Source organism: Aotus nancymaae, unplaced genomic scaffold, assembly GCF_030222135.1.
Source record: "Aotus nancymaae isolate 86718 unplaced genomic scaffold, 86718_ANA_hifiasm-v0.15.2.pri h1tg000004l, whole genome shotgun sequence".
NCBI classification, from domain to species: domain Eukaryota; kingdom Metazoa; phylum Chordata; class Mammalia; order Primates; family Aotidae; genus Aotus; species Aotus nancymaae.
The window spans coordinates 46624895-46637188 of record NW_026988415.1 but is presented as its reverse complement, the minus strand read 5'-3'; the positions used below and the strand labels follow the sequence as shown (position 1 = coordinate 46637188).

Below are 12294 nucleotides of genomic sequence, written 5' to 3'. Positions count from 1 at the left end.
ATTTCTCATAATTATATTTCCTCCTCCCTCCACTGCCTAGTTTGTTTTGCTCACCAGGACCTCGAAACTCTCCAGCATTTTGCCACATTTCTTCCCTCTTTCTAGTCTTTATCTTATATTAATATTAGTAACAGCATCTGTAGCTGCACTGAGGCAGTTAAGAATGTAACTGCATCACTTCTTACCTATTCCATGACCACTACCCTGGTTCAAGCTACTATCTTTTCTAACCTGGATTATTACACCAGCCTCCTAAGTGGTCTCCCTACCCTTGAGCATTGAATCTGTATATTGCTTTGAGCAGCATGACCATTTTCACGGTATTGATTCTTTCCATCCATGAGTATGGGTTGTGTTTCCGTTTGTTTATGTCACCTATGATTTCTTTCAGCAGTGTTTTGTAGTTTTCCTTGTAGACATCTTTCACCTCCATGGTAAATTATTCCTAGTTTTTTCTTCAGCTATTTTAAAAGGGATTAAGTTCTTAATTTGATCTTTAGCTTGGTCTTTGTTGGTGTATAGCAGTGCTACTGATTCATGTACATTGATTCTGTAACTTGAGGCTTTATTGAATTCATTTACCAATTCTAGGAGTCTTTTAGAGAAGCTTCAGGGTTTTCTAGGTATACAATCATATCATTGGCAAATAGCAAGTTTGACTTCCTAAAATAAGAGGTATAATATTTAAAGGGGACATTGGTGTGGAACTAGTCATGATTTGGGCCTGTGATTATGGTGTTGCGTGATACTGAAATGTCTCTAGTTAGAGCACTTACTACCTGGGATAGAGGGTGTGGCGCTCTGCATTCTGAAAACCAGGCGATCTTTGACTGAGGGATGCAAAAAGTCCCTGGAGTTGTAAGCAAAAGTATTTGTGTGTGCTTCTCCAATGCTAAAATTTAGTAATTACAACAGACACCATATGGTTCACAAAGCCTGTAGTATTTACTATCCAGTCTATTGCAGAAAAAGTTTACTGACCCTTGGCATTCAGAGTTCAATAGAATATATCAGTATTTTTCAGGTAGTAATGATAAGTATTGTTTGTGAAATTTCATTTCAGTTATGAGCGTGTGACACTTAATTGAAATACAAAATGCATTTCTTAGTATGAAGGCAGACAAAAAATTGAAAATCACTCTTGTAGTCTATGTTAAGGAATTGGATTTCATTTTAAAAGGAACCATTGTCAAGTTCTAAGCTGAGTTGTGATTTAACCAGTGTTGTGTTTTAGCAAGATCCGTCTGGCTGCAGTATAAAGAATGTTATAAAGGGAGGCAAGGTGAATAAGAGGCAGATTAGGAGACAATTTCCATCATCCAGATGAAGGATGCTGAAGCCTGGGCCACTGAGGCAAATTAAGAACACTTCAACAACAAAATGTTTTAAATGACTTGGTATTTAGCCTCTCTGTATAGAGGCCTCCTTTGGAGAAGCTGGTCTACCCATTACCAAAGACCTTATGCATGTAGTTGGGATCATTCCTCTCCTCCCTTTCCATTTTTTTTTTTAAATCTGACCTCACTTCTTAGTTTAGCTCCATGTCAGGGCCCTTGCTAACTTAGAAGGACCAGATAAAGGTCCTATGGGGGCCTATCAGCACCTCTTCAACTCCACTTGCAATATGAGGCAGGCATAAAAACAAATCCCTAGGTTTCTGATGGCCCAGTGCTTACAGCTGATTCAGCAACATTTCCCAGCTGATTGTTCCACCCCGATTTCTTTCCTTATAGTAGCCTGGGGTTTCAATTTCTTTTTCAAACATGGCTTCCCTATTCGCTACCACCATAACCTTGCCTTAGCCATCAACCTCCCTCACCCTCAGCTAACTTTCTAGATCTAAAAAAGTAGCCAAGGCCTGTTACTAACATACACTGGGATTGACTCCAACTGTGCTGACCTGTAACACACATGAATACATCCTTGACAGATTGCTTGAAACCCAGAGGGACAGATGAATATAGGGTTACCAGACCTTCATTTCAAGGGCTGTTGACTAGCTAGAGTGCACAGACTCTAAAAGGAGCCACAGTCCTGCCATGCATGACTAATGTAACTTGAAAGGCAGGAACTGGGTAGAGAAGGAGTAGGAACATGCCTAGGAGGCTGATCAAAAGCACCCTAGCTTGAAAATCCCACTGCTGCAATCACTTCTTTGGGCCATGACATTGGTTTCCCAAAGATCTCAGTTAAAATGTCAACACGTTCTCCAGGATGGATAAATGCCTTAAGACATTAGCACTCACTATTGCTACTCTAGTCAGAAAGAACTTATCAAGTTGGTTGCTGGTCCCTTAAGAGTAACTGAAAATAATAATAATTCCTAAGTAGACAAACATGGATTTGAATCCTAGCTCTGTCATTTAGTATTCATGTGGCCCTGAGCAAGTTCCCATAAGATTTCTGAGCCTCAATTTATTTGTTTATAAATATTATTTATTTATGTATCTTTATTTACTACAGAAGTTGCTGTGAGGATAAAATGGGATAATGTTTGTAAAGTGTCTCGCACATAGTAAGTGCTCATGAAAAGTCTTGTTCCCTTAAGTCCTAGCACTCCCCACTCTGCGCAGACCTTGAATGTCCACATTAAATGAGTTGCCCACAAAAAAACAGTAAATGGATGGAGGTGTCAGATATGTACAAATAGGTTATTTGTGAAGGTATAGAAAGATTAAGACCTGAAACTCTCAGGGAAAACCTCTCTGCTCCCATCCTAGAAAATTTTGTTTTCGAAGTAAGAGCCCTATCACTTTACAAGTGATAGCAGTGCATTCAAGGTATACCTCTCTAAGGCATGTCTATACCCCCAAACCAAAATAATATAAATGGTTACTCGTATCTTTGTCTGTGGAGCAGCTATCATTTCCTGTTGGACAATGACCTGTTACATATCAATTCCCATCATGGTTTCTTGACTTCACACACAGCATGTCAGTGACATATACAAGATGTGTAACAAGGACTTTGGATAATTTTAATAACGTATTTTGTTTTATAAAGTTGAATTGATTTGAGCTAATGCCTATAATCTTGCCACTCTTCCACACTTAGGCAGAGTTACTGGCATTGTCAATGACCTTGGATATGCCTGTGTTGCATATGTAAATGTCCTTCATCATGTGAGACTTTATTTTCTCTTGCTCATTCCTTATAGGATCTTATTTTAGGGTGGAGTTGCCATCTCCTTTCCAGCCCCTCCCCCTGAAAAAAAAAGGTAGTTGAAATGTGGTCCAAGAAATTTATTTTGTTTTTGGTGTGAACTAACCCAGAAGCATGCATATAGCCTCCTATGACTTAATGTCCTCCAAGCCAGTGACACAGCAGCCTCCTTCCAATATGCTTTTATGAACATCTGGGAGTTTGCGTGAACATCTGTATGTACATCAGTATATGTGACTCCATGTGTCTCAGCATGTCTGTGCTTGTATTCTGATGCAACACCTTTTAAACTACAGTACCAAATTGCTGGCTATTGCTGTGGCTTTAGGGCTAATTCTGGAGCATAAAATGCAATCTCAATTTAATACAGGTGGATAGAGATAACAGGAAGATAGAGATCCAGGGAGACAGTGGATTTCCTTGAGATCATTTTTAATTGTCCGGAGAGAATAGGTCATGCTGAAGCAATTTAGCCTTTAACCACTAACGGCACTATTTGGAAATGTTCTGCCATGCTCCTGTTTTTTCTCTACTCTGATTTTTCTTTTTTTCCTGCCAATTGCAGGCAGAATGAATACTTACAGCCCAAGTGCTAAGTCCCAGAGAATAACAGCTTGGATAAAGAAAGCTTGTCAGGGCTTTCTCTGCAGCCTTGTTCTGTGCAAAGTCAGAGCCTCTCCTGTTGCTTCACTTTCAAACCTGAAGGCATCAAAGGGGCAGCCAGGTCATCTTTGTTTTAAACTCTCTTTTCCCCTGCTGTCAGCCTCCACTATTTCTCACCTTTTTTAAAATTAATTCTTCAGAGAAGTCTCACTGTCAAGTTGCCCTGAAATGATTTATTTTAAAGAATGACTTTAGCGCTCTTGTTTAAAGTACCATCCAGGAAAGTCTTTACCATTCCACATGTGTATGGGACTCCCTCTTCAGGCAATGGTATTGACTGGGGTAGAAAGCAGAGCATGTACTCAGGAAATGAGTGGCACCCACTGGAGGAAAAGGCCCCCCTTAGTTGGAGGGTCGTGAATGCTGTGAAATAGAAAAGGCAAAAGGAACCCTTGGGGTCTGAACATCAATGACTTCACTAAGGACTGGTGACCTCTTAGGTCTAAGAGTAGCCCCCCATGAGCCAACAAACACTCTCCGAAACACATTCCACCAAACACTCAATAATTTTTCCATAATAGCCTTTAATACTAAAATGCATTAAATTTTTGAAGCAGAGAAAACACATTTAAAGGGGGAAACAGAGAACCACCAGATAAAAGGAAACAATGTGGCAGATAACACCATTTAAAACATAACTGTAATAATTTAATAAAGCTGCTTTATCATCTTCATAAAATAGACAGTGGTGATTCTTTTTTGTCTTTTTTCTTTTTACAATGATTCAATCACTGTGAAAATGTACATAACATACAGATCAGCATATACAACAACTTCATCTTCATATAATCAGCAACAGACTGCTTAATGAGACATACTGTACTTGCATCCCTCTAAATTTCCACCCTGGTTTGACAGGTAAACAGTAATAGTGTCATCAGGCTCATTCCCCTCACTAGAGGAGCGAAGGCGTAAGCCTTTTGCAACTAATACCTTAGCATTCAAATAGCACAAGGAGGTATTTGTTGCTGAATTTCTAGCTTGAGCTAGTCTGGCTCTTGGTCATTAAAGTCTGTATCCTAGCCTTCCTCAGCTGAACGCCAGCCAGTGCCAGTACAAAACTACTTAACCAGTGCTGTAATGGTGTTAGCTGGTTTGTTTGCTAAGGTTGACAGCAACTTTTGGTTAGTAACAAGGTCATCTTAAATTGCCAACACAGCTGGAGCAACAGTCGGCATCATCAGTTTTCCCTAATGACCTACAATGCTTTCCAATCAAGATCAGGTGTTTGTGGGTTATTCTTTACCAAGAGCGCCTTCCAATCTATATTTCAGACAAGGTGGTAGATTTTCTTTGTTTCACAAAAGCAATATGATTCCTATTTGAAATTAATTCACTTTTGCACAACAAGTGACCCACAGTCCAATTCCAGCCTCACAAGAAAACAAAGAGAGCTGCAACAACTTCATTAGGACAATGTGTTTTGCTCTGGAATATTTCATTATCAATATAAAGCCACCCAGTCCCAGCCCCACCCCCACACATCCCCTTTGAATATTACTTTGTTACATACTTAAACTAAAGAACAACATCTCAATACACTTCAGTGTCAGCAGATACAATTTGACTCATGAAATGACATCCTTAAATGTAATTTTACCAAGAAGGCAAACACTAGGACTGTATACAATGGATTTCTTAAGCTCACTTATGCCAGTTTTTCGAAGTCAATAAGGGTCTTATTACCCAGGGTAAAGAGCCAAATGGACCAACTTGTCAGAATGCTTTGGGGAACATTCAACATCAACATGATCCCCAGAAAGTGGATTGGAATTCCAGCCAAAACTGCTATTATATACAATAATAATCCTTTTTTCACCCTGGATGCCCAGGCAAGCTATTCCCTTCACCCTGCCTCTCCCTAAACTGCCCTTTGTCCTTGCTGCTTTAAGTGGACCACTTTTATTTTTTACTTTTTAAAATATGATAAGGTTATAGGGAAAAGTCAACTAAATTCCCTTACACAATCAGTCAGTCATATGCTGAAGTAACACTATCAAGATGATGCTCTGGGTGGTTCCAGTTTTCAGAGATCTAAATTGTATTTTTTAAAATATTTTTGATTAGAGATCAGTGGATCACTAAGTGAACGAATTTGTTTCAATGCACACCTTAGGTGCAATTAGCTCTATCAGGCAGGTTTCTACTAGAGAAATGATCCTCAAAGTATAGTCCCTGGATCAGCTGAATTAGTATCATCTGGGAATTTTTAGATATACAAAAATGCAAACCCCACCCCAGACCAACTGAATTTAAAACTCTGTCAGGGAACTATCAACCTGTGCTTTAACAAGCCCTCAGCCTTTAATGGGCGTCTGATTCATAAGCATTTTTGGACCCCACTCCCAGAATTTTTCATTCAATTGGTCTAGGTGGAGACAGAGAATTAGCTCTTCTAACAAGTACCCACATAATGTTGCTGCAGATCCAGGAACTACACTTCAGAACCACTGCTTTACAGAAACTGTAGGATCCTTTGGGGCCCATTACCTATTTCAGCAATAAGGTGGCCCATAATTTACTCTACTGGCTTTAAGAGGACCAAAGGGATGGTAAGTTTTATTCTGAAGAGGTTCAAGGTTCATAGATTAGTTCCTAAAGGGAAAAGTAAAAAGGGATTCCACATGGCATTGCCCCCTTCTCCTTTGTTATATTGTATATCCCCATATTTGGGGGAAAGCAATCAATCAATGTAAACTAGACTCCTTACATTGGATGAAGTAGTTTACCTGTCTGGGAAACTGCCAAAGCAGTCGTTATTAAAGCATGTCACACTTCAACACCAACTCCTCCTTAAAAGGGACATCAGAATAAATGGAATAGAACTCCCTAGGACTGAGGAACCAAAATTGCTCCCTTGAGTTGAAGTGTGGAACATGTTTAGAGAAGGAAAAGGAAGAATATTTGGCCCTGTGGACCTTGTAGCTTTTCACCAGACATGCCAAAAAGGAGAAGGTGGGGTGCAGGGAGTGGGGCAGGGAACATGAGCCAAGGGAAATTTAGGATCCTTGCTCAGAATGCCTATTTGCAGGTACAGCCTGCCTACAAAACCAGCTTATAAAGCCCTCCTAGGATGCACTTGTGCTTCTGAGAGGACTCATACATCGGACAATTGTGGGGAAAATATTTCCTTAATGAGAGGAATTCTCTGAACATGCTCAGTGAGGTTTGAAAGCCAAAAAACTCTGACTGCCCACTGAGAACAAAGTATTTGAATAGGGAAAGACGATGGATCTATAGCTTGAAGATTAATTGGTAAAAGAAATTAAGAAAACTGAAGAGAAAAGCAAAGCCAATGCCAATGCCACTCTAACCATTTAAAACTTGGATGATAAGAGTCATGGCAACCAGTGGCCTCTCTGGCTTAACAGCCACGTGACATTTAATGTTCCCACTTTCGACAATCTTTTCTGCTCCCTCGTTCCCACTGAGCATAGCAAGAAATACACCTGTAGAAAACTGTGAAGTCTGACTTCAAAGTGACCTTGAAATGGCTGCTAATAACATAATATCAGGATGGATCAGGGTGAGAAACAGTCTAAATTCTATAGGCAGTCATCATAACTTAAAGGTAAGTTTTTTTTTATTTTTAATGTGTTAATCAAATAGTCACTTGCAAAGAAAAATAAATAATTTAAAATTCACTACCAAAATGAAGTAAATCAAAGGGAGAAAACTGTATGAGAGGCAATGAAATGAGGCAAAATGAAGATGTTACGATAATTCATCCTTAATTGTGTCAGTTTCAAAGAGAAATTTGCAGCCACACCAATATTTTGCATGAGGTAGTATGCAGCACTGAATAAGAAATAAGGATGGATTTGTAGCTTCATTATAGGTTCTTTTTCAGAAATGTTCTCCCCTACCTAACCCCATCCCTACTGCCTTACCCACCCCCTCCCTCAAAACCCTTCTCCCTCCCATAAAAGAAAATATTCCTAGTAATGTGTAAAGCTAGGAACTCAGGAAAAAATAAGTAAAACATTCAAAAGACTTATCTATCTAAACTTAAGAAAATAAATCCTCTTTTGCATTCTAGTGCTCTAACCTCTAGGCCTTCTTTCTGTGTACTCTTGAATTTCAAAAAATGAAACAAATGAAAACAGAACCATAAAACTTGTTTCTCTAAAAACAACTCAAGACCAAGGCAGAACAAAGGTGACATATTTCTTTAGTTTTTTTTTAAATAATGAATTCTTAGGCTGCAAAAATACTATGTTGGGTAGCGAATATTAATAGACAAAAGATAAATGAGGGAGCTAGAGAAATGTTAAAATGGAAAAAAAGGATGTAAAATTTGTTAATTTAAAAAGGGTGTATTCGTAGCCTACAGCAAAAAGAGTTAGCTAAATCTAAGGGATTTTTAATATTTTCGTGTTCACATTTTTAATCAAAAAAGTATTAGTCATTAAAAGACGAGTTCAAGTGTCTGAGTGTCTCCATTTAGAAGGCACAGTAATTGGATTAGCGATGTTACCTGTTACCTGTCTTTTCCAACATGTACACTTTGTACTGCTTACTCTATCCCTATATATAAGCCTAAGATACAGAGCAACATGGAGTTCTCAATTCCAGCCCATGACGTGCTTTGCAGTCTAATTCTAATCATGATTGGGAAACACTGAATCAGGAAGTGTGTGTCTGAAGAGATGCTAATTTAGATCTTAAAATAGATTCAGTCATTTTCAGTTTTAGATGATAGGAGAGAGGGAATTCTAAGCCTGGAAACATAACTTCAGGAGCAACTTTCCTGTTCAGGGCCTGAGAATTTAAAAGATGAATGTCATAAAACTTTCAGCACAGTATTTCTGACAACTGCAAATTAGATAGCAGCCTATCCAAAAATGACTTTCTGCCATGATCTATCATGGACCTGGGCAGACCACTGAAAGGCAGGAAAAATACTTTGCAAGGTGGTGAGCAATCACTACATGGGTTAAAAAACATGAGTATCCTCCAAGTACTCAATCTATATGAGTGGTGTTGCTCATTCATTTGCTGTCTCAGTTGTTTGCACTTTGTTTTTGTCTGTAGTTTTATTATTTTTTTAAGAAAAAGAAAACACCAACCTTTAAAAGCCTTTTGCCATCACCACACACATAGCAATTTGCAATATCAAATACAACAATAGCACAGCTAGCAAAAGGGTTTTTAAAGCAGGGGTGTCCACAGCAAAGTAGCGGCATTGGAAAGTACTTGAGCTTTGGAAACAACCTTTTGGGGGCTCAATTTCACATCACTGAATCAATGAATAGTACACAATAAATGACCATTAGCTTGTCTACACTACAAAAAACAGTGGTGAGCTTATTAAAGGTGTCCAGAGCTTTTTTTTTTTTTTGCTTTTTGCTTTTTTTAATGTAATCCTCCACAAACAATGGTAATTTATATTATAATTTTGACATAGAAAAATATATAAATTCAAACACTTAATACATAATACTTTTCACAACTGAATTTGTCTCTGTTTCCCCAACATCAAGGCCCCATGAACAACTCAAGCCAAAGCTAATTTGCTCCAACTGAACACCCCTGCTGCCTGTTGAAACAAGGGATTGTCACGGAATGATAAGTTATCTATAAACAATACATTTAGGGAAAGCTCTGAAATATAGCCACTTGAGAACGAACCATTGGTGAGCAATTAAAACAAGCAGCTCCTGCTTCTTCACTAGCCAGTGTGGTTTCTTTCTCTTCTTCCCGGAGACTGGTTTAGAGAACGATATCCTTCAGACGCTTCACACCAGGGGACTCTTTGTTGCGACCTTCCTTCAGAATGGGGTTGACCTCATGCATGACTTTCTCGCTGTCAGCTCCACGGGGCTCAGCTTCAGAGGGACGAGAAGGGCCATTGTTGACATTGTTGACATACTGCTCCAGATCACGGGCCGGGGGAGCCAGCGCAATGGTGTAAGACATGGAAGGCTTGGTGGGTAGGGGGCTCTTGAGGTGGAGCGGGGAGGTGACAGGGCTAATCGCCTCACAGCCATTGCCTGCCTCCCGGATAACGCTGTTGACCTTGGGGCTGCAGATGGTCACATCAACAGTCCTCTTGCCTTTCAGGGTGGGCCTCTCCTCAGCTGGGTGGTTGCTGACATCTTTCCCAAAGGTTGCGAAAGTCCGTTTGGTGGGGCCGCAATCATCATAAGGCTCAACATCAGCAGCGGCAGCTTCAATGGACAGTGCAATGATGTTCCTCACATGCTCTGGGGACTTGGAACGGATGGGCATGGGATTCCGGGGCATCCAGCACCTGTCAGAGTGGCCAAGAATACGGCATTCTTCCCGGCAGTGAAATCCCTCATTCTGATCTGTTTGAAAAAAAGAAAATACCAATTTCATCAGCTTTTCCCAGGAATCACTGTTACTCCCCAGTGTTCTGGTTTCTTAGATATCCACAGGCCCCTCTGGGAAATGGCACTTTTAGATAGTCCTTTATTGCCTTTTGGGACAAGTATGAAGAACTGGATTATTAAAACGCTGTAGATCTTCCCCTATGTACATCCCTTTTAAGGTTCCCACTACTGACAAAACCAAAAAACTAAAGGAAAACACATTATGATGAAAATACATATATTTTCTAAAGTTTATCCGGAGTGTCAAAGTGCTGAGAGTCAGCATTTTTATCAACAACTCCTGCTAAAAATCACCTATGTTTGAAACTGGATTCAGCAGATGAGGGAGTGGAGGCAGGGAAGGAAAACCAACAGTCAGTATATTTAAGAAGCCTTGGCCATATTTTTGAACAACAGCACTGCCCAACACCCTTCCACCCTATCCATCACTGATACACAGTGCTTAATTTAAGTTTAGATTGATATCCTGCTCTCTATGAAAACCCAATCACACCCCTTCCTTTTGACCACCAGTCCCACCAGCCAATCTCCTCACTATGCCACTTCCATGACTTTATTTGCCATCAGAAGGAATATACTGAGATCCCTTCTTTCCAGATGATTCATAAGCTTTAATTGGCCCTATGCAAACATCAGTCACATGTTGGGCATCGTTAATTAGACCCAACTAGCCATCCCTCCTTATCTTTCTTATCTGCAGTTTTGTTGGAGAAATACTTCTTAAAATAAAGAAATCATTCATGGATTATTTTAACTCTATCCTGGAAGATCTCAGCAGTTACAATTCATAATTATTGGGGAGACATACATTTCTCTTTCCAGGTCAGGTTCACTAAGGGTTAAAGCTTCAATTTGGCTCTCAGAGAGGCTTACTACACAGGCTTTATCAAGCATGAACCCAGGGTTAACTTCTGCTTGTCACTGGAAAACTGTTAATCTCAATGTTTTATAGCCCTAGTTTTCCAGATTCATTTATATTTATGTTACAGTCTTACAGGAGGATGACCTAATGAAAATTTTCATCACATTGCACAATGCATCAAAATATAAGCAGCTTAACATTTACAGAAAATACATATATATATATATGTATATAAAATATACATACATATACATATATGTGTGTGCATGTGTGTGTGTGTGTATGTGTGTGTGTATATATACATATATATATACACATATATATATATATACTGTGACTGATTTTTTGCCAGGGGAAGACATGTGCAATTCAGAGTCTTACCTGGCATCAATCTATATATAACACACGTTCCTTGTATACTTGTATTTCTATTTTGTTGGCTTTTTTTGGTTGCTTCATTAAAGAGTAAATGGCATAGCAAAGCAAGGAACTGCTCTGCCTCATTCATCAAAAGTTCTTTGGTGAAGGGGAACAAGGGAGAGGGCTCAAGGAATAACGGTTGAATTGGCTGTACACTTCATTGTTTGGAGGAAATATATTAGAAGCCTGTTAAATATCAAGGATCTAATCTAAGCTAAATCCAGATTTCAACACAATTCTGGGCATGGTTCCTGATCTCACTTAAGCTACTTAAAAACAAACTAAAGACAAGACCTCTTCAGTGTACCTGGACATAATTTGCCAATTTATCTTTAAGATGGACCCTTTCAGCCCCCTTTCAGTGGGGAAATAAAACACTCAGAATTTTGCACAGTGAGAACCAAATAACAAGTGAACAACATCACCAACAGAGAAAGTGCCTTCCACATAGATAGGACAATGTTTCATGCAAATTCCAGCACAATTCCACATCAGGCTGCATGGCAACTTCTGCAAAAATGAAAGGTCTGTCAAAGCCCTTTCTCTGCTCCTTCCCTGCAAACTCTCTCAGTTGCCATCTGATGCCCTGTTATCATTCAACATACATATGTACCTGGGAGGCAGAAAATATGAAAGTAAGGGAAGTGTGTTGGGATATACTTGAGAAGCACTTTGTGTAGACTAAACAGAATGAGTGGAAGAGTTAGTTGATCCACTTTTAATCAGTTTCCTCCAAATATTGTGCTTTCCCCAGGAGGTCCCAAGATCCCTTTACTAGAACAGAATTCACATCTTTAGGGTTTCCCAGTAAGCTGTTTTTGCCTCTTCGTC

At 39.4% G+C, this 12294-nt stretch overlaps 1 protein-coding gene across 4 annotated transcripts in view; it reads right to left on the bottom strand.

Annotated features, from left to right (window-relative positions):
* Nucleotides 1-4329: 4329 nt before the first annotated feature.
* Nucleotides 4330-12294, bottom strand: part of PCDH19 (protocadherin 19) — a 120736-nt gene continuing 112771 nt past the window's right edge. For all 4 annotated transcript variants that reach the window (XM_012464043.2, XM_064362625.1, XM_012464044.2 and 1 more), the window contains one exon: nucleotides 4330-10136. In XM_012464043.2, the coding sequence (XP_012319466.1) occupies nucleotides 9538-10136 (599 nt within the window). In that variant the 3' untranslated portion in view covers nucleotides 4330-9537. The remainder of the gene's footprint in view (nucleotides 10137-12294) is intronic.